The following is a 22,813-nucleotide window of genomic DNA, read 5'->3' as shown; positions in this document are numbered from 1 at the left end:
AAGATCAGAAACAAAAGATTCAACTCAAATAAAAGGCAAAAAGAATCCATGGGATAACAGTGAACAGAGGTAAGAATGTCAGCTTTAAATGGGGCATAAAGAGATTAGTTAATCCAAAGTGGAATAAAACTCAGGAATCCAGAAAAGATTTATTCAGCAAGATGCAACTGATAAAATACTAGATACATACAAACATTTGAAAGGCAATTTAGACAACTGGCTAAAAGTTTGAAGTTGAATTGGGGATAACATAGAAAAAACAACACTATCTAACAAAAACAAGACAGTTATTAACTCTGGGAAAATGAAGAAGTTGTACAAGTTGAATGTCCCTAATCCAAAAACCCAAAATCATATGCTCCAAAATCCGAAACTTTTTGAACACCAACTTGACACTCAAAGGAAATTCTCATTGGAACATTTGAAAGTTCTGATTTTTGGATTAGGGATACTGAAACGGTAAGTATAATGCAAATATTCCAAAATCCAAAATCTAAAACACTTCTGGCCTGGTGCAGTGGCTCACGCTTGTAATCCCAGCACTTTGGGAGACTGAGGCGGGTGGATCACCAGAGGTCAGGAGTTCAAGACTAGCCTGGCCAACATGGTGTAACCCCATCTCTACTAAAAATAATACAAAAAAAAAAAATTAGCCAGGTGTGGTGGTGTGCACCTGTAGTCCCAGCTACTCGGGAGGCTGAGGCAGGAGAATGGCTTGAACCCGGGAGGCAGAGGTTGCGATGAGCCAAGATCGCACCACTGCACTCCAGCCTGGGTGACAGAGCAAGACTCCATCTCAAATAAATAAATAAATAAATAAAACACTTCTGGTCCCAAGTATTTCAGATAAGGGATACATAACCTGTATAAGAAATGAAAAGACGATAGTTTGCTGTGGATCCGCTACAGAATAGAATTTACATAGTCATAATAAAGTAAACCTGACTACTGGCCAGGATGAAAGATGGAAAGGGAAATGGGGGTAAGGGAGAAAGGAGAGCTAAATTCTCATTTTTCATTGTAGAAAGTCAATTGATAATGCCTAAAGCTGAAAAAATAAAGAACTAGTAATACAATTATGTTAATACCTAGAGGCATGGAAGTAATACCAAAATACTCAGCAGAAAGAATTAAAAGAGTTGCCTCTGGGAAGAGAGAAATGAGGAATAGGAGTTGCAGGGGACTGCTATTTTTCATAACAAAACCTTCAGAAGTATTTGCCTTAAACTGCTAACATCAACTGGCCAAAAATATCCAGAATTTTGTGGTACGCTGCTACCAGTGGTGTGCTGATAAATTGTTGACAACCAGCTCTCCAAAGGAAAAAATAAGTGACGTAATTCGAAACATTTGCTAATTTCTGTGGTGTAAATTATTCCACTATAGCCAATGATATCACTGAACGCTGAGTTGAGAAGAGATGCTAATTGCCTCTCCCAAGCTGAAACAGGCCAGCTTCAGCACACCACTAATAGAAATCCATCTCAAGCATTTCACTGATTTATCAGATACTAACAGACCCACTCTATGATTAAGATTGTGCTAGGCGCCGGGCGCGGTGGCTCAAGCCTGTAATCCCAGCACTTTGGGAGGCCGAGACGGGCGGATCACAAGGTCAGGAGATCGAGACCATCCTGGCTAACCCAGTGAAACCCCGTCTCTACTAAAAAATACAAAAAACTAGCTGGGCGAGGTGGCGGGCGCCTGTAGTCCCAGCTACTCGGGAGGCTGAGGCAGGAGAATGGCGTAAACCCGGGAGGCGGAGCTTGCAGTGAGCGGAGATCCAGCCACTGCACTCCAGCCTGGGTGACAGAGCAAGACTCCGTCTCAAAAAAAAAAAAAAAAAAAAAAAGATTGTGCTAGGCAATGAAAGAAACAAAACGACATAAGGCTTAATCTCTTCCCTCAAGGAATTTATACTATGTGCAGTAAGAAGTGGTAGGTGCTGTGGTAGAGATCTGTAAGGTCAGATGGGAGGAAGGGGTCAGGAAAGGCTTAAGGAAATGACCCTCGAACTGAATCTTAGAAAATGAGTAGAGCCACCTGAGCTGGAGAAAGGAGTGGTTTTAGGGGTGGTGTTTTTTTGTTTTGTTTTTTGTTTTTTGTTTTTTTTTTCAAGACAAAGTTTCCCTCTCTTGCCCAGGCTGAAGTACAGTGGCATGATCACAGCTCACTACAACCTCAAACTCCTGAGCTCCAGCAATCCTCCTGCCTCAGCTTCCCGAGTAGCTAGGACTACAGGTGCACACCACCAGGCCCAGCTAATTTTTAAAAAAATTTTTATAGAGATGGGGATCTCACTATGTTGCCCAGGCTGGTCTTGAACTCCTGGCCTGAAACCTCCCAAAGTGCTGGGATTACAGGCATGAGCCACTACACCTGGCCAGGGGTATTCTAGATACATAAAAAGTGAAGTGGCCAGCCACGGTGACTCATACCTATAGTCCCGGCACTTTGGAAGGTCAAGGTGGGCAGATTACTTGAGCCCAAGAGTTTGAGACCAGCCTGAGCAACATGACGAAACCACATCTCTACAAAAACTACAAAAATTAGCCAGGAGTGGTGACATACGTCAGTAGTCCCAGCTACTTGGAAGGCTGAGGTGGGAGGATCCACCGAGTCTAGTATGTCAAGGCTGCAGTGAGCCAAGATTGTGCTACTATACTGCAGCCTGGGTAACAGACTGAGAGCCTATCTTAAAATACATATATATACAAGAATTAGTTGAGCATGGTGGTGTGCACCTATAACCCCTGAGGTGGGAGGATCAACTGAGCCCAGGAAGTAGAGGTTGCAGTGAGACCCTGTCTCAAAAAAAAAAAAAAGATTGTGAATTATGAAAGAGTATATCTTATTCCAGAAACATCTCCTTATTTTGATCTTAACTCAAATGTCACCTCTTCAGAGGAACCTTCCCCAACTACCCTGTTGGAAATAATCTGTCCCACTAACTGCCATCACATCAACCTGTTTTATTTCCTTCATAACACCATCACTATCTAGTCTTATCTTTACTTGTCTCTCACAAGTAAAATATTAGTTTCAGAATGTAAGTACCTTATCTCTCTTGTTCACTTTTATATCCTGAGGGCCTACAGGAACTCAATAAATGTATTTGTTATATGAAAGAATGATAAACAATTCACCATGACCAGAATATAATTCAGAAAGGGATGGATACAAGAGAGAAGGCTATACATGCAGATGGACAAGGGCCAAGTAATGGATTATTCCCTGAGGAGTTTGATATGTAATGGTAATTTAAGAGCTGAAAGCAAAAGAACAGCATGATTAAATTAGCATTTCAGGAAGATTATTTGGGCTACATTAGGAAAGTTGGCCTGAAGAGGATAAACATGGAGGCAGAAAGGCCATTGAAATAATTCTGGTAAAACAGAAGAGGTCCTAAACTAAGGCAATAAATAGCAGTAGAGATGAAGGAGACAGACAATAAGGTGATTAAAAACTATAAAACATGTGTCTGCCTAGATAAATGAGGTCAAAGAGAAATTAAGGAAAAAAACAGATTTGTTGCTTGAGCAATAAGATTTCTGGTGTGCTATTCAAGATAGAAATTAGTAGAGGAAGAGCAAGATTGGCAGGTTGGGAGGTGGGGAGAGTATAAATTCCATCTGGGCAAGTTGAATGCATGGTGATGTACAGGAGGCCTTGATCTACAGGGCTGGAGCTTAGGAAAGAAGCTTGTGCTTGAGGTACAAATTTGGAAGTGGCAGGCACAGAAGTGATAACTGAAGACTGGGCGTGGTGGCTCATGCCTGTAGTCCCAGCACTTTGGGAGGCTGAGGTGGGCGGATAAGCCCAGGAGCTCGAAACCAGCCTGGGCAATGTGGCGAAACCCCATCTCTACCAAAAATACAAAAATTAGCCGGCTGTGGTGGCACACGCCTGTAACACCAGCTACTTGGGTGGCTAAGGCAGGAGGATCACTTGAACCCTGGAGGCGGAGGTTGCAGTGAGCCGAGATTGCACCACTGCACTCCAGCCTGGGTGACAGAGCAAGACTCGGTCTCAAAAAAAAAAAAAAAGAACTGATACCTGAAGTCGTGGGAGTAGAGTAGATGAAATTACCCAGGGAGAGTGTGTGACATGAAAAGAAAAGAAATGAAAACAAAACCTTGGGGAATGGGAACTAACAGCAAGCAATTTTAGACATAAGAAAAAGAATCTAAGGAGACTGACAAGGAATGAGCAAGGAGGGGACATGTGGGGTAAGGAAGAGGAGAGATGACAGGGGAAGCCCAGGTTTCCAGTTAGGGAAAGAGTGGATGGTGGTGCACTCAACTGAGATGAGGAAGGAGGGACAGATTTATGGGAGACAAGGTCTGTGTAGGGCACAAGAGGTTGGAAGTTCCTCTAGGGCATCAGGTATGTGGAGATGTCTGGTATTCAGTTTGTGGTTAGAGCTTAGGAGAAGAGGTCAGACCCAGAGATAAAGTCTTTGTCTCTTTCCCGAATCATTCTTGTGATATTCTCTCACTTTCTCTCTTTTGAGATGGGGTCTCTCTTTGTCCCCCAGGCTGGAGTGCGGTGATGTAATCATGGCTCACTGCAGCCTCGACACCCTGGGCTCAGATGATCCTCTCACCTCAGCTTCCTGAGTAGCTGGGACCCCAGGCGTGTGCCACTCTATTTTTAGTAGAGACCAGGTCTCACTATGTTGCTCAGGCTTGAATTCCTGAGTGCCTCCTAAAATGCTGAGATTACAGGCATGAGCCACTACACCACTACATTGTGGTGTTCTCTAACTTATTTTTCCTGTCTTCGTCATTCTTTGTCTTCTATATTTACCCTTCCCCCGTTGTTCTTATGAATTAGAACATGAACTTTGAGTCAGACTGACAAACTGAATCCTAGGTCTGTCACTTATTAGCCTCTTACAGAATTGGCCAAATTAGCTGGGTGTGGTGGCGCACGCCTGTAGTCCCAGCTACTCAGGAGGCTGAGGCAGAAGAATTGCTTGAACCTGGCAGGCAGAGGTTGCAGTGAGCTGAGATCATGCCACTGCATGGCCTTACCTCTTTGTGCCTGATTTTCTCGTTATAAAATGGGGTAAAACTGAACTACCGTGTAGGTTTATTGGGAATACTAAATTAGTTAGTAAATATAAAGCTTTTTTTTTTTGTTTTCCGAGACAGTCTTACTCTGTCGCCTAGGCTGGAGTGCAATGGCGTGATCTCAGCTCGCTGCAACCTCCACCTCCCAACTTCAAGCAGTTCTCCTGCCTCAACCTCCCAAGTAGCTGGGATTATAGGCACGCACCCCCACACCTGGTTAGTTTTTGTATTTTTAGTAGAGACAGGGTTTCACCATGTTGACCAGGCTAGTCACGAACTGCTGACCTCAAGTGATCTGCCTGTCTCAGCCTCCCAAAGTGCTGGGATTATAGGCCTAAGCCACTGTGCCCTGCCATACAAAGCATTTAGGATAGTTAGTTGCTGTTTTTATTTATTTATTATTGTTGTTGTTATTATATTACTACTTTATCCCATTTCACAAGGATGGCATGTTGCCAACATTGTCTTTCTAAAGAATATCTCTGATCACATCCTTGTTCTGTTAAAAACCTTTTGAAAGCTCCCTCTTACCTTTAAAAGAAATTGGAACTTCATGATTTCTCATGGTCTGGCTCCAGCACTGAGTCTAGAATGCAAGTGTGAGATGAGGCCTTAGAAGTCATCCAGCTGAACTCCTAAATTTTTATAGATGAATAAATGTAGCATTCCAGACATTTTTCTTGTTGCACCCCTGCTACACCATGTCCTCTTCCAGACTCCTGGATAAGACTGACAGACATCACCATTCTCTTAAACCAGAACTACACTTACCTTCATCCATTTGATCACCTGATTCCAAGTAACTCATGAGGCTTTGTGGCTTCCATTCTCTCAGACCTTCCAAGGAAGACAATGGCATAACTTTCCCCATATGTTCTAATTAGCAACCTTTCACTGCCCTTCTGTGGGTGGGCAGGGCCAGGCACAGTGGGTCACACCTGCAACCTGTAATCCCAGCACTTTGGGAGGCTGAGGCAGGCAGATTGCCTGAGCTTAGGAGTTCAAGACAGTCTGGGAAACATGGCAAAACCCTGTTTCAAAAAACAAAAAGAGTCCAGTGTTAGTGTTAGTGTCCTAATTGACATGAAGAGACTTGGTGAGGAAACCATGGCTCCCTAAGACACTACAGCTTTCTATGTGAGAAAAGAAGTTCAGAGAAAAGGCTTAGCATATCTCATAGTCATTTGCTGTCTTGGAGGAGACAAGTTCTCATTCTGTCACCCAGGCTAGAGTGCAGTGGTGCAATCATGACTCACTGCAGCCTCAACCTCCTGGGCTCAAGTGATCTTCCCACCTCAGCCTCCCAAGTAGCTGGGATTACGGGCGTGTGCCACTACATGGCTAATTTTTTTCTTTTTCTTTTTTTTCCCTAGAGACAGAGTTTCTATGTTGCCTAGGCCAGCTACTTCTTTTTTTTTTTTTTTTTTTAAATAAAAAAGTTGAGGTAAAGCTATAGGCAGCCCACACAAGGCTAATGACTGGGAAGGCCATTAACAATTACCCAATCCTGCGAATGAGCTCCTGCTGATAAGATCAGACATCCTACATCCCATATGAAATTTTTCTCATTATTTTGGGGTCACTTTGTTTTAATTACTTATGGTAAATCTGGGAAAGGCAATTAAATTGCAGTCAAGTGAGACTTGATTACCCTGCTGCTATTACGTCTTGGCTAAGTGGCAGAGTAGGAGCATAAAATTGTTCAGAAGGGAGTTTCTCATGTTTGTTGTGTGCTTGTCTCTGCCAACAGTGGTGGGCTGCTGAGGCTTGAAAGCTTGCTGAGGTTTTCTGGACACCTGCCCAAGGTCTTCAGGGTTTGAGGGATGCTAATAGGACCACCTTGGAGAAGGTGTAGGCGAGACTATTCAGAGAAAGCTCCTGCCCATCTTTCTCATGTTCTGGCATTTTATATGACAGCTGATGCTCAGGAATCTGCAGTGTAGTGAACACTTCATTGTTAAGGCTTGAGTGTCAGCCCTGTATTCTGCATCTTTGGTCCCCTGGTCCCAAGCAACCTCTCCTGCATTTCCCCCTGATCTAAGGCACATGACCCAAGCAGCAGTCTAGAGTGCATCTTCACATGCTGGCCGGCTAGAAAGCCAAGTTCTCACCTAGGTTTTCCATGCTTTTTGCAGTTAGCAAATGTAGCCCTCAGCGTCAGGTAAGAAATTACTACTTCTCATCATTACCCTGAGTGTACCCTTCACCTACACGCAACTGACTGACTGCCCTGCCCATTCCTACTTCCCTTTGTTTCTGACATTCACTCTGCCTGAATTGCCTCTCTTTGGAGCTCTTTCCTATAAAAATCCTACCCATCTTGCAAGATCCAATGCATATTCCAACTCTTGCATGCAACTTTCTTAAGATGTCATAGCCGGCCAGGCATGCTGGTTCACACCTGTAATCCCAACACTTTGAGAGGCCACGGCGGGCCAATCATCTGAGGTCAGGAGTTCGAGACCACCCTGGCCAACATGGTGAAGCCCCATCTCTACTAAAAATATAAAAATTAACTGGGCCTGGTAGTGCATGCCTGTAATTCTAGCTACTCAGTAGGCTGAGGCAGGAGAATCGCTTAAACCTGGGAGGCAGAGGTTGTGGTGATCCGAGATTGCACTGCTGGACTCCAGACTGGATGACAGAGCGAGACTGCATCTCAAAAAAAAACATTGTCATAGCCATAAACTATTTCCCCCACCTCTGTGCTCCCTGTGCACCCATAACACTTTATTCATGCTCATGTGGTACTGCGGCACTTCCTGCATCTTTCTTCCTTCTTCAACTAGACTATAAATTCCTTGAATATATATTTCTTTTTTTTTTTTTTTTGAGATGGAATCTCACTCTGTCACCCCGGCTGGAGTGCAGTGGCACGAACTGGGCTCACTGCAACCTCCACCTGCCAGGTTTAAGCAGTTCTCCTGCCTCAGCCTCCCAAATAGCTGGGACTATTGGCATGCACTACCATGCCCAGCTAATTTTTTGGATTTTTAGTAGAGATGGGGTTTCTCCATGCTGGCCATGCTGGTCTCAAATTCCTGACCTCATTATCTGCCCACCTCAGCCTCCAAAGTGCTGGGATTACAGGTGTGAGCCACCGTGCCTGGCTAAATATAGAAATAATTTTATATGTGTTTATATCCCCTAACTTCTTAATACTGCATTTTTTACATAGTAGGTATCTTATAAGCATTTACTGAATGAAAAATGGAGCTCTCTGATTTAACCCCTCTACTATAACTGGCTAAATATCTGTTAAGAGATCCCTCTCTGCTTCTAGAAAAAAAATATTGTACATGATTACAGAGAGGGAGAAAAAGAAAATAAATAAATAAAAATTTTAAAAGTTGGTACCAATGATGGCCGGGCTCAGTGGCTCATGCCTGTAATCCCAGCACTTTGGGAGGCCAAAGCAGGTAGATCACCTGAGGTCAGGAGTTTGAGACCAGCCTGACCAACATGGAGAAACCCCCATACAAAATTAGTCAGGTGTGGTGGGACATGTCTGTAATCCCAGCTACTCGGTTGGCTGAGGCAGGAGAATCTCTTGAACCCAGAAGGTGGAGGTTGCAGTGAGCCCAGTTCACACCATTGCACTCCAGCCTGGGCAATAAGAGCAAAACTCCATCTCAAAAAAAAAGTTGGTAAGAATGTCACAAATATAGAAAAAAATTTGTGGATGAGTGCTTCATTCCTTAAAGCTCACCAAATTTAAAAAACAAAACCACAGAAGGAAGCTTTATCTATAATAAAATGAAATAACCTACACATACCTGTGCACTGACTACAGAATATCTGCCAGATACAATGAAATTTAGATTAAACCCAAAGAGAACACCAAGATTCAACATAAGGAGAAGAAGGAATGGGAACATGGGTGAACCAAAGAAAAAACATCAAACATCATTTTTTCAGAATACTGAGGCATACAGAACTGAAAGAAAAAAACGTTAGGCCACATAGAAGGGAGAAAATCAGGCTGGGCTCACACATTTCTTTCTTTTTTTTTTTTTTTTTTATTTGAGACGGAGTCTCACTCTGTCACCCAGGCTGGAGTGCAGTGGCCGGATCTCAGCTCACTGCAAGCTTCGCCTCCCGAGTTTACGCCATTCTCCTGCCTCAGCCTCCTGAGTAGCTGGGACTACGGGCGCCCGCCACCTCGCCCGGCTAGTTTTTTGTATTTTTTAGTAGAGACGGGGTTTCACTGTGTTAGCCAGGATGGTCTCGATCTGCTGACCTCGTGATCCGCCTGCCTTGGCCTCCCAAAGTGCTGGGATTACAGGCTTGAGCCACCGCGCCAGCCTCTTTTTTTTTTTTTTTTTTTTAAGACAGAGTCTCACTCTGTCACCCAGGCTGGAGTGCAGTGACAATTTCAGCTCACTGCAACCTCCACCTCCCAGGTTCAAGCAATTCTCCTGCCTCAGCCTCCCAGCCAGCTGGGATTATAGGTGTGCGCCACCACACCCAGCTAATTTTTGTATTTTTAGTAGAGATGGGGTTTCACCATGTTGGACCAGCCTGGTCTCGAACTCTTGACCTCAAGTGATCCGCCTGTGTTGGCCTCCCAAAGTGCTGGGATTACAGGCATGAGACACCACACCCAGCCTGGCTTCAGACTTTTCTATGATAACATTTCAGGCCAGAAGACAGTGAAACAACATTTAGAGAATTTAGAAGGGAAATGTTTGTGACCTAAGAATCTTATAACCTTCCATATTTCATCCCTACAAGGAAAGAAAATACAAAAGAATCCTGTAGCCAGTTATGGTTGCTAAGTAAAAGCATCAGAAGTATTCCAGGGCTCAGGACATGTGTCACCCAAGAACCCTCCGGGAAACCCTACTTGAAGGCATAGTATAGCCAAGGAAGAAATGAAAATGGATAGTTTAAGGTATAAAAGTGAATCCTCTTAAATGTAAGTCTAATTAGAGGTGATTAGAGTTGCAGAAAAGAACATAATTGTTAAAAGAATTTTTTTTGGAGACAGAGTCTCGCTGTGTCACCTAGGCTGGAGTGCAGTGGCATGATCTTGGCTCATTGCAACCTCTGCCTCCTGGGTTCAAGCTATCCTCCCACCTCAGCCTTCTGAGTAGCTGGGACTACAGGCACACACCACCACACCAGGCTAATTTTTGTATTTTTAGTAGATGGAGTTTTGCTGTGTTGGCCAGGCTGGTCTTGAACTTCTGACCACAGGTGATCCGTCTGCCTCAACCTCCCAAAATGCTGGGATTACAGGATGAGCCACCACACCCAGCACTTCTGTCATACTCTTGAAAACACCAAATTATGACACTTTGGGAAGATCCCCTGGATTAAAGGGACTCCTAATAGCTTTTAGTTCATTCCCTACCTTTTGAACCATTTGCACTAAACCCATCTTCTTAGATGAAGAATTCTGCAGCTTAACTCTTTAAGACTGTTACATCTGGCCGGTCGCGGTGGCTCAAGCCTGTAATCCCAGCACTTTGGGAGGCCGAGACGGGCGGATCATGAGGTCAGGAGATCGAGACCATCCTGGCTAACACGGTGAAACCCCGTCTCTACTAAAAAATACAAAAAACTAGCCGGGCGAGGTGGCGGGCACCTGTAGTCCCAGCTACTCCGGAGGCTGAGGCAGGAGAATGGCATAAACCCGGGAGGCGGAGCTTGCAGTGAGCTGAGAACTGGCCACTGCACTCCAGCCCGGGCAACAGAGCGAGACTCCGTCTAAAAAAAAAAAAAAAAAAAAAAAAGACTGTTATATCTTTACTTTGATTTCCCCTAAGCTCCCTAGCCTCTGCTTAGGGAATATAAGGACTTAGATTTCTTAGGAGGGAGCCATCTCTCACCATTAAACCTTGTATAGTGAAGGGGGGTCATACAGAACTAAAAGGAAGAAATTTTTAGCCTGCTTACTGGAGCCAGTACATTTTAATCTAGAGGACTCGAGAGCAAGAGTGACCAGAAAACAGGGAAAAGGTAAGATCATTTCTTCAAGTATTATATCTCATTATCTGAATTAACCTGGATAAATCACAAATATGATGTTGAAGACAGAAAGCAAGTTGCAGAAGGATACACAGAGAATGGTAACATGTATGTACAATTTTAAAACATTCAAAACAATATTGTATGTTTGACATATGTAGTAAAAATGCTTAGGAACAATAAACACCACAGTCAAATAATGGATACCCTGGTGGAAGAAGGAAGGAAATGGGATGAAAGAAAGACACTTAGCAAGTTGGATTGTTGGTTTCTTAAGCTGTTTGGTGGATGCACAAGTGTTCTTGATATTATTCTCTAGGCTTTTTTCTATACGTAAAATATTTCATTAAAAATAATACATAGTGGCCGGGCGCGGTGGCTCAAGCCTGTAATCCCAGCACTTTGGGAGGCCGAGACGGGCGGATCACGAGGTCAGAAGATTGAGACCATCTGGCTAACACGATGAAACCCCATCTCTACTAAAAAAAAAATAAAATAAAATAAAAAAAACTAGCCGGGCGAGGTGGCGGGCGCCTGTGGTCCCAGCTTCTCGGGAGGCTGAGGCAGGAGAATGGTGTAAACCTGGGAGGCGGAGCTTGCAGTGAGCTGAGATCTGGCCACTGCACTCCAGCCTGGGCGACAGAGTGAGACTCCGTCTCAAAAAATATATATATAATAATAATAATAATAATACATAGTTGCCGGATGCAGTGGCTCACACATGTAATCCCAACCCTTTGAAGGCTGAGACAGAAGAATCACTTGAGGCCAGGAGTTTGAGACCAGCCTGGGCAACATAACAAGATTCCATCTCTCCCAAAAAAAAAGTTTTAAATTATAAATAATAAAAAATAATTTTTAGTAAAAATGACACATGGCTCTTTCTCTAGAGAGATTCTTGGACCCAGCTTAGAAGGGCTTAGGTTAGCAGGCTCCCAGTACCTAGAGAGATATAGGTGACTCAGCCATAATCTTTGGGCCCAAGTGTTGAGTTGGCCTAAAGCAGACCTTAGTCAGAGGCCTAGAAAAGCTACACGTATCTTCAGTTTTATTCCCTTTCCCCCAGGGTCATGAGTAGTGTAGAAAGCCTGCCAACTAATCTTCAAAAAAGAAAAGAACCTGCCCATCCTCAGAGTTACTGAGAAGTTTCATGGCTCTTTGCCGAATATTCTCTAAGTCAATATCTGAGGTAGGAACCTGTGATACAGTGGAGTGTCACTTTAGGCCTGGGCACATTGCCTAATATCTGTGAGTCTCTATTTTCTCTGTAAAAATTGGAATAAATGCCACCATCCCTGCAAGTTTGCTGAAAGGATTCAGTTATAAAATGAGTGTAGGCTGGGTGTGGTGGCTCATGCCTGTAATCCCAGCACTTTGAGAGGCCAAGGTGGGTGGGTCAGGCGTTTGAGACCAGCCTGGTCAACATAGTGAAACCGCATCTCTACTAAAAATACAAAAAATTAGCCGGGCATGGTGGCAGATGCCTGTAATCCCAGCTACTTGGGAGGCTGAGGCAGGAGAATCGGAGTGAGCCAAGATCGTGCCACTGCACTCCAGTCCGGGCAACAGTGCAAGACTCCCATCTCAAAAAATAATAAGAAGAAGAATAAATAAATAAAATTAGTGTAAAGTGCTGTATATAATGACTGAGATGTATTAGACATTAGATATATGGGAGTTCCCTTTCCTCCCTTGAAAGAACTGAAGAAAAGTCCTACCTAAAGTCAGAAGAGGAGCAAGAATTTGGAGGCACTCTTGCTTCCCAGTAAGCCTTCTTCCTCAGGTGATACGCCACCACATAGTATAGTGTGGTGTGCCTGGCCAAGCAGTGATCTTACTATAGAACTCTGTTTTTCTCATGGCCTCCTTTCCAGTGAAGCATTACAATTTTCAGAGTAAATTTGCAAAACCTGCATCTGCGCTTGAAATTTGAACCCACCAAGGAGAAATGAGGACCAAGTCTCCATTAGTCTTAGCCATCACTGAGCAGCGTCTTAGAGAACACAGCTAGACATTAGCACAGAGGAGTGCTTCGTGCCAACCTGAGAGTTAAAACTAGGATGCAGAAGCTGTAGTTCTAGTCTGAAGCAAGTTCTTTTGTTGGACTATAGCAACTCACCTCTTCTCTCTCCTTAGGCACTAAACAAAAAAGACAGAGTCCTTGCTGCCAATTGGCAACCTGGAGAGGGCTTGTTTGATATAGTCCTATCTTTCCATTCCCTGTAGCATGAACAGATACACTCCCAGTAAAGTCCTTGATTCTGGAGTTTCTTCTTGGATGGGGAGAAACGGTGTTGGGTTGAAATTTTTCCAAAATACCTCAGCCTTGCTATTGGAGGTGATTTTGGCTGCACAGTAATACTGGGGAACAATTGAGGATACATATGGTCAGAAAAGAGCTTCACACCCAGTAAGCTGTTGTCAGGTATTCATCTCAAAGCCTTCCATCGATCCACTTACCAGGAGCTTCAGGAGAGCCCACAGTTTTCCATTGGTCACCCCACTTTCCCTATCATATCTGCAGGCTCCACAGCAGTGGTTTATGTGTCTCAGAAAGAGTTACACATAAACTGGATGAGACAGACAATATGGGAGGTTCCTGAAGACCCCAATCAGATCCACTGAGCCTAAGGAAAACCAGGCTGTTTGTTGCTGTGGAAATCTGACCTCAGTTATTCTTGTCTCTTCCTTCTAGAATTCTCTCCCACTTATATCCCAGAATCCAAAATAGACATTTAACTATCTCTAATTATGGCTGCTTGAGTTCCTCTTGGCTGTTTCTTGTCTGCTGACTATGTTTACCTCTTGCCTAGCTTCAGAGCATACATTCTTTGGCTCTTATGACTAAGTAGGAAGCATACCCCTACTACCACATTGGAAAAAGAAATAAGACTTTTCCATGATAAACTAGTAGCCAACTGAAAGGCAGCTCTGTCCCAGGATCCTCTGTATCTAAAGCTTTCTGTACTTCCTTATTACCCCTTTTGGAGGAATTTTCCCCAAAAAGCGGGAACCACCCTAACTGCTTACTGGACTGCTTTGCAAGTTTAGCAAGTTGGAAAGTTATGGAAGCTCTCTTAAAGCCCACCCACTGAGTGTATCCCAAGTCTGCCAAAGGGCAAACTAGTGCTGTCTCTGCCCATCTCTAGCCTACACCACAGAGGTGCTGTGGTTTTGGCCTTTTGTTACTTTCCAAAAGGCTTTAACCTCCTAGGAGAACAGAGATAAAGAAGACTGAAATGCCATAAAGTGCTAGTATTTCTTTATGCATGTTACTAAGTTTTGGCATTTGGGAAGAATCTTTTTTAATGGTCTGTGTATCAGTGTTTTTAGTCCTTGGAATGTCCTCTTTCCAACCCCCTCATGCCTCTTGGGTTCGGAATTTTTTGTTAGTTTTGTATTGTTAAAAAGAGTGCTTACACCCTCTCTATCCTCCTCCTTCTCCCCTCCAGCTGCCCATTTTTTCTCTTCCCATTTCTGACGATTCCCTTGTTAGGAAAGTGCTTCTTCCACTGAGCCTTATCAGCTCAGAATAAGGCAGTTCCAGGTCTCCTGTAGTGTTTTCTTAATTTCTTTCTACTGCATTATGATTAAATTATGGATTCTGAAGTCAGGCAAACCTAGATTTGAAATCTGTTACTAGCCGTTATATGGTTTTGGGTGAATGATTTAACTTCTCTGAATCTGTTACCTCATCTGCAAAATGTGGTTGCTCTTTTTTACTGCATCAGAGATAAAAATAGTACTCCCAGAATCATCTAGGAGGGGTTTTCTTTCTTTTTTTTTTTTTTTTTTGAGACAGAGTCTTGCTCTGTTGCCCAGGCTGGAGTATAGTGGCTCAATCTCTGCTCACTGCAAGCTCCGCCTCCCAGGTTCACTCCATTCTCCTGCCTCAGCCTCCTGACTAGCTGGGACTACCGGCGCCCGCCACCACACCTGGCTAATTGTTTGTGTGTGTGTGTGTGTGTGTGTGTGTGTGTGTGTGTGTGTGTGTGTGTGTGTGTGTGTTTAGTAGAGACGGGGTTTCACCATGTTAGCCAGGATGGTCTCGATCTCCTGACCTCATAATCCGCCCGCCTCAGCCTCCCAAAGTGTTGGGATTACAGGCGTGAGCCACCACACCCGGCCAGGTTTTCTTCTAGTTAAATACCTATCCAAGAGTTACCAAAATAATTGATGGGGGCCATGTCACTGAGGGTGGCTTTATTTGTTATTTTTTACACTGCTCAGGTGATTTTCAGATGAAATTACTAGATTTGTTACCCAGGCATGATGGGATGTGCCTATAGAGTCTCAGCTACTTGGGGGGCTGAAGCAGGAGGATCACTTAAGCCCAGGAGATGGAGGCTGCAGTGAGTCAAGATCACGCCACTGCACTCTAGCCTGGGTAACAAAGTGAGACCTTGTCTCAAATAAAATAAATTATTAGATTTGTGGCCAGGCACAGTAGCTCATGTCTGTAATCCCAACACTTTGGGAGGCTGAGGTAGGCAGATCACTTGAAGTTTACTTGAGGCAGATCATGCCACTGCACTCCAGTCTGGGAGACAGAGCGAGACTCTGTCTCAAAAAAAAAAAAAAAAAGGCTGGATCACCTCAAGTCAGGAGTTTGAGTCTAGCCTGGTCAACATGACAAAACCCTGCCTCTACTAAAAATACAAAAAATTAGCCAGGCGTGGTGGTGGGCACCTGTAATCCCAGCTACTTATGAGGCTGAGGCAGAAGAATTGCTTGAACCTGGGACACAGAGGTTGCAGTGAACTGAGATCGCACCATTGCACTCCAGCCTGCGCGACAGAGCAAGACTCTGTCTCAAAAAAGAAAAAAAGAAATTACTAGATTTGTAAAAGTCACTCCTATAACGTACAGAGAGTATTTATTTAGCACAATACCTGGCATAGAGTAGATGTACAATAAAGGTTAGTCATAAATTTCTTTTTTTTTTTTTTTTTTTTTTTTGAGATAGAGTTTCGCTCTTGTTGCCCAGGCTGGAGTGCAATGGTGCAATCTCAGCTCACTGCAACCTCCACCTCCTGGGTTCAATTGATTGTCCTGCCTCAGCCTGCTGAGTTGCTGGGATCACAGGTGTGCACCACCATGCCTGGCTAATTTTTGTATTTTTAGTAGAGGTGGGGTTTCACCATGTTGGCCATGGCTGGTCTCGAACTCCTGACCTCAGGTGATTACCTGCCTTGGCCTCCCAAAGTGCTGGGATTACAGGTATAAGCCACCACACCCAGCCACATTAGTCATAATTTTCAAAAGGACCTTTCCTCCAACCTGGCAGTCTTTAAGAGCCAAGAAGATGCTCTGTTTGTGACAAGATCTCCCTCTATCACCTAAGCTAGAGTGCGGTGGTGCGATCACAGCTCACCGCAGCCTCTACCTCCAGCGCTCAAGCAATCCTCCGGCCTCAGCCTCCTGAATAATTGGTACTACAGGCATGCACCACCATGCAGCTAGCTTTTTTATTTTTTGTAGAGATAGAGTCTCACAGTGCTACCCAAGCTGGTCTTGAACTCCTGGGCCCAAGTGATCCTTCCACCTCAGCCTCCCAAAGTGCTGGTATTACAGGGGTGAGCCATAACACCTGGCCTAGGAGGATGCTTTTTAAATACATTTAAATGCTATGTGCAAGTGGTGCTGCTCTTGGGATATGCTTTAGGATCTGGAGTAGTCTTTTATGTGGAATGGAGTTGGTTTTTAAAAAATCCTTTTTAGTCAGGCATAGTGATGGGCACCTGTAGTCCCAGAGACTTGAGAGGCTGAGGCAGGAGAATTGCTTGAGCTCGAATTCGAGGCCAGCCTGGGCAACATAATGATACCTTATCTCTCAAAAAATTGTTTAGGCCAGGCGCAGTGGCTCACTCCTATAATCCCAGCACATTGGGAGGCTGAGGCAGGTGGATCACTTGAGGCCAGGAGTTCAAGACCATCCCAGCCAACATGGTGAAACCCTATCTGTACTAAAAATATAAAAATTAGCCGGGTGTGGTAACCCTGTAGTCCCAGCCACTTGGGAGGCTGAGGCAGAATTGCTTGAACCCACGAGGTGGAGGCTGTAGTAAGCCAAGATCGCGCCACTGCATTCCAGCCTGGGCAATAGACTGAGACCATATCTCAAAGACAAAAAATTTTTTTTGAATGAGTATCACTTTGCTTAACCAGAGTCTGTGGTGAGAGTGTGGGGAGCCCACTGTTTCCAGAGTTGATCTCCTAGGAGGATTTGCAATTTCTGAGCTTCAAATGAAATTTGGTATATATTCTCAGATGAGACGTAGCAGTGATGGGTCAGCCTAAGGACCAGCCCCAGACCAAAGAAGAGGTTGGATGGAATTTAGACCTCTAGGTTCTGGAATTCTAGAACTGAAGTAATTAGCCAGGCATGGTGGTGTGCACCTGTAGTCCTAGCTACAGACTGAGGTGGGAGGATCACTTGAACCCAGAAGTTTTAGAGGCTGCAGTGAGCTATGATCACACCACTGCACTCCAGCCCAAGTGACACAGTGAAACTCTGTCTCAAAAAAAAAAAAGGAACTGAAGTCAGAATATCTTTTCAGGCCTTAGAGAAAGATCGTTATGAGCATAGTCCCAAATCTGGATTTCTCTGAAGCCAGGTCCTCCCTTGGCTTACCATTCTGTCTTTCACTCATAACTTGAGGTGAGTAGCTATTAACTAGACTGCCCAGCTGTTCCTGGCCTAGGGAGGAGCCAGAACCCCCAACCAGTAGTAATGAGGATGGCGATGCAAGCCCTGGGTCCTCCCTAACTTGGCTACTGTGTTACAGAAGCAACATCCAAGGCAGTGTCATCTGCAACAATGCTGTGATCGAGAAGGGTGCAGACATCAAGGACTGCTTGATTGGAAGTGGCCAGAGGATTGAAGCCAAAGGTAAACCAGATTACAATCACAGATTCCATTTTTACTTCTCACACCAGCACCGATAATGCCAAAGGCTGGTGAGGATGTGGGAAACAAGCACATACATACACTGCGGGCGAGAACATAAATTGATAAAGCCGTCTTTAGAGAGCAGTTGACATCACTGTCGATTTTTTTTTTTTTTTTTTTTTTTTTGATTTGGAGTTTCACTCTTGTTGCCCAGGCTGGAGTGCAGTGGTGCAATCTCAGCTCACCGAAACCTCCACCTCCCGGGTTCAAGCAATTCTCCTGCCTCAGTCTCCTGAGTAGCTGGAATTACAGGCATGTGCCACCACACCCGGCTAATTTTTTGTGTTTTTAGTAGAAACGGGGTTTCTCCATGTTGGTCAGGCTGGTTGCGAACTCCCGACCTCAGGTGATTCGCCCACCTCGGCCTCCCAAAGTGTTGGGATTATAGGCATGAGCCACTGCGCCCGGTCAGTTAGGTCTTCTTATAGCCTGTCAAACCACCAGGAAAAGCAGCAAGGTAGCCATCAAAGCTGGGACCTTAACCAGTGGTCAAAGCACAGAGAATGCAGGACCCAAGGATAATGCATGGCAGCTCCCAAACCTTGGCACAGCTGAGATAACCCAGACTGGGTCTGAAACCATTTTATGTGGCAACTGGAAGAATTGGATCACTTGAGGTCAGGAGTTTGAGACCAGCCCAGCCAATATGGTGAAACCTCATCTCTACTAAACATACAAAAATTAGCTGTTCATGATGGCACACACTTGCAGTCCCAGCTACTTGGGAGGCTGAGGCAGGAGAATCACTTGAACCTGGGAGGCGGAGGTTGTAGTGAGCGCAGATCACACCACTGCACTCCAGCCTGGGTGACAGAGCAAGAATCCATCTCAAAAAAAAAAAAAAAACAAAACCACTAACTGCTAAAAGCATGCTTCATCTGAGTTTCTTCTTACAGTCAGTGAGATAACTTGGATCTCTTCCCTGTGGCCAGAGTGATCAGTTCTTTGACCATGAAGGTAGACTTGGTATAGGTCAGGGGGTTGACGTATACTTGACATAGGTCAAATCCTCCTGGCCAGCAGGAAGCCTTCCCAGTTTCCCAACAGTGCACTTTTTATTTGTGACGTTTTTCCCTTCTATCCCATTGCTGTTTTCCCAACTTATCACCCTCCCTTATATTTTTCCCCTTGGGATCTTTCCCAACCTGATTCCAGCCCAGAGATTTTCCAGTGTATTTACTGGAGCCTACTCCCATCCCTGACCAAACATCACTAGCTTTGCTTAGTTTTTTGTTTTTTTGAGACAGGGTCTTGCTCTGTCACCACCAGACTGAAGTGTAGATGGCACAGTCACAGCTCACTGTAGCCTTGACCTCCCGGGCTCAAGCGACCTCCCACCCTGGCCCCTGAGTAGCTGAGACCACAAGCATGTGCCACCACATCCAGCTAATATTTTTATTTTTTGTAGAGATGGTGTCTTGCCCAGGCTGGTCTCAAACTCCTGGGCTCAGGCAGTCCACCCACCTTGGCCTCCCAAAGTACTGGGATTGCAGGAGTGAGCCACCGCACCCGGCCTCGTTCTGCTTATTGTGCCCCTACAGGTTTCCTCCAGCTTACTGAATTGCTGTGAAAATACATCAACCCCAACATGCCAGATATAGTCTCTGTTCCCTAGCTCCCCCTGCCCCTTCCAGGTCATTGGCTCACTGCCTCCTTTCTATAGTTCTTTTTCCTTGAAAGTTTTCTATAGCTCTTCTTACCTTTCACCCCATCATTGGTCAGCTTCCAGGGTACTTCCCTACATTTATTAAGAGCTTTAGCCTATGGTTCACAGTCTTCCTCTCCTCTCCCTCACTTGTCCACAACATCTTGGACAACTTAAACATATTCATCAGCTCTCCAGCTTCATGATTCCCTGAACTTCTCTACCAACCTTCATCTCCATTCAGCTTTAGCTCTCCACTTACATGACCATATCCTATCTTTATCATTACCCAAAACCTCTAAAATCATCATGGGGCAGTAGCTGTGCTATACACTGGGGATATAATCATAACTACACTGTTCCATCTCTCCTCTCAATGTTCTTGTTTTTTTTTGTTTGTTTGTTTGTCTGTTCTGAGACAGAGTTTCACTCCTGTTGCCCAGGCTGGAGTGTAATGGTGCCATCTCGGCTCATCACAACCTCCACCTCATGGGTTCAAGCAATTCTCCTGCCTCAGCCTTCCGAGAAGCTGGGATTACAAGCATGCACCACCATGCCCAGCCAATTTTGTATTTTTAGTAGAGACAGGGTTTCATCATGTTGGCCAGGCTGGTCTTAAACTCCCGACCTCAGGTAATCCGCCCCCTTCGGCCTCCCAAAGTGCTGGGATTAGAGGCGTGAGCCTCCATGCCTGGTGCCCTCAATGTTCTTATAGTGAAGTAGAGGAGAATGGTATAATGATGTAGGAATAGAGATTAGGTATTAGGTATTAGGTACCTGTATTAACCACTGTATTAGGTACAGTGGTTTCACAAAGCAGGAAATGGACAGTTCAAAAGGGAAGGCATCACATATTACAGGTGCTACATTAGGGCACATAGGGTAATAAGAGTGCAATGGGAAAAAATGGAGGAGGAAGCATTCTAGGCAGAGGCAACAGCATGTACCAAAGTTCAAAGGTATAAAACACGGCCAAGCGCAGTGGCTCACACCTGTAATCCCAGCACTTTGGGAGGCCGAGACGGGGCAGATCACTTGAGCCCAGGAGTTCAAGACCAGCCTGGCCAACATGGTGAAACCCCATCTCTACTAAAAATACAAAATAAAAAACCAAAATTAGCCACGTGTGGCATCATATGCCTGTAGTCCCAGCTACTGGAGAGGATAAGGCGGGAGAATCACTTGAACCCAGGAGGCAGAGGTTGCAGTGAGCCAAGATCGTGCCACTGCACTCCAGCCTAGGTAACAAAGCAAGACCCTGTCTCAAAAAAAAAAAGGAGGCGGGGGGGATATTAAAACAGTATGGCTTATTGGTAAAATGCAGAATAAAATGGAGAACAGTGGGAAATGAAGCTGGAGAGGTAAGCAAAGATGTCATGGAGGGCCTTATGGATTTGACCTTTATAGAAATAATAATAGCCACAACTTATTGAGCATTCACTTACCTTTAACTCATTTAATTCTCACAACAACCCTATGCGGTAGGTGTCATTATTTCCATATTATATATAAGGTATTGCCCTTTCTTTGACTATCACCATTTATCCTTTTAGCCTCATTTCTTACTCTTTTTTTTTTTTTTTTTTTTTTTTTTTGAGACGGAGTCTAGCTCTGTCGCCCAGGCTGGAGTGCAGTGGCCGCGATCTCGGCTCACGGCAAGCTCCGCCTCCCGGGTTTACTCCATTCTCCTGCCTCAGCCTCCTGAGTAGCTGGGACTACAGGCGCCCGCCTCGTCGCCCGGCTAGTTTTTTGTATTTTTTAAGTAGAGACGGGGTTTCACCGTGTAGACCAGGGTGGTCTCGATCTCCTGACCTCGTGATCCACCCGTCTCGGCCTCCCAAAGTGCTGGGATTACAGGCTTGAACCACTGCGCCCGGCCCTCATTTCTTACTCTTATCCCCTTGTTTCCTATCCTCTGGCCACACCACAGTACTTCATGGTCCCTTTTCTCCCATCTCACTGTCTTTGCCCTTGCTGTTCTCACAGCCTAGAGTATCTTCCTTTCCATCACTGCCTGGAGAAACTGTTCACCCTTTAAGACCCAGTTTCAGTTCTCCTATTTAAAGCTCACCACAGCCAGGTATGTAGAAAGTTGGTCCCATCCTCCTGCATAGGAAGGTGCTCCCTCTCTCATACCCCTATTCCCAAGAGCTTCTCAAGAACAGAGCCACAATAATAGAGAAATAAATTTTTGTGAACACAGAATTAGAAGCAGTTGGGTTTGGCTGGGCGTGGTGGCTCACACCTGTAATCCCAGCACTTTGGGAGGCTGAGGCTGGCAGATCACCTGAGGTCAGGAGTTCAAGACCAGCCTGGCCAACATGATGAAAACCCCATCTCTACTAAAAGTACAAAAATTAGCCAGGCCTGGTGGTGGGTGCCTGTAATCCCAGCTACTCGGGAGGCTGAAGCAGGAGAATCGCATGAACCTGGGAGGTGGAGGATGCAGTGAGCCGAGATTGCGCCTTTGCACTTCAGCCTGGGTGACAAGAGTGAAACTCTGTACCCCCCCCCAAAAAAAAAGCAGTTGGGTTTGGGTTTGAAATGTCATCTTGCTGCCAGTTCTCAGGAAACTTTTTTCCTTTTCTTTTGTAGCTAAACGAGTGAACGAGGTGATCGTGGGGAGTGACCAGCTCATGGAGATCTGAGTTCTCAGCAAGTCAGACTCCTTCCTTTTGGCCTCCAAAACCACAGATGTTGACTGGCCCACATGTTTCACGCTGTATTTATTTCCCAATAAAGAAGGGCTTCCAAAGGCATGCTGGAGACTTGTGGAGCAGTCCCAAGCTCCGCGTCAGGTGGACCCTGGGTGTACACAGTGTTTATGTTCATGAGTCAGGTGGTAAAGATCATCTAGAGCAAGGGTGTGGTACAGGACAGACACAGTGGCCTAACTCTTGTGTGCCAAGGTGCATCAGTTGGGGGCAGCAGCTGTCCGATATAAAGCTCCTAGGAAGGCTACTTTCTGACCGGCTGACCCAGCCCAGTCCTGAAAGTATCCCCCACCTAAAAGGACCTGGGAGTACTTCAGTCCCTTATCCTAATCAGCCTTTCTAGACCCATAGGCCTAGCTGCTGGCAGTGCCAACCCTGAGCATCAGCCCAAGACTCTGCTCCCATACCTGCCGTACAGATTCCCAGCCCTTTTCCCCACGTCACCCACAGCCCC

The 22,813-nt window shown here is 45.1% G+C and overlaps 1 protein-coding gene across 1 annotated transcript in view; it reads left to right on the top strand.

Annotated features, from left to right (window-relative positions):
- Window positions 1-22,466, top strand: part of EIF2B3 (eukaryotic translation initiation factor 2B subunit gamma) — a 48,017-nt gene extending 25,551 nt beyond the window's left edge. Inside the window, exons 7-8 of the mRNA XM_030942342.1 lie at window positions 17,837-17,940; window positions 22,241-22,466. Coding sequence (XP_030798202.1) covers window positions 17,837-17,940; window positions 22,241-22,293 — 157 coding nt within the window. The 3' untranslated portion in view covers window positions 22,294-22,466. The remainder of the gene's footprint in view (window positions 1-17,836; window positions 17,941-22,240) is intronic.
- The last annotated feature ends 347 nt before the right edge of the window (window positions 22,467-22,813 follow it).

The sequence above is a fragment of the Rhinopithecus roxellana genome, chromosome 12, assembly GCF_007565055.1.
Source record: "Rhinopithecus roxellana isolate Shanxi Qingling chromosome 12, ASM756505v1, whole genome shotgun sequence".
Taxonomy (NCBI): domain Eukaryota; kingdom Metazoa; phylum Chordata; class Mammalia; order Primates; family Cercopithecidae; genus Rhinopithecus; species Rhinopithecus roxellana.
Note: the sequence above shows the minus strand (reverse complement) of the source record. Positions and strands in the feature narration are given on the sequence as shown.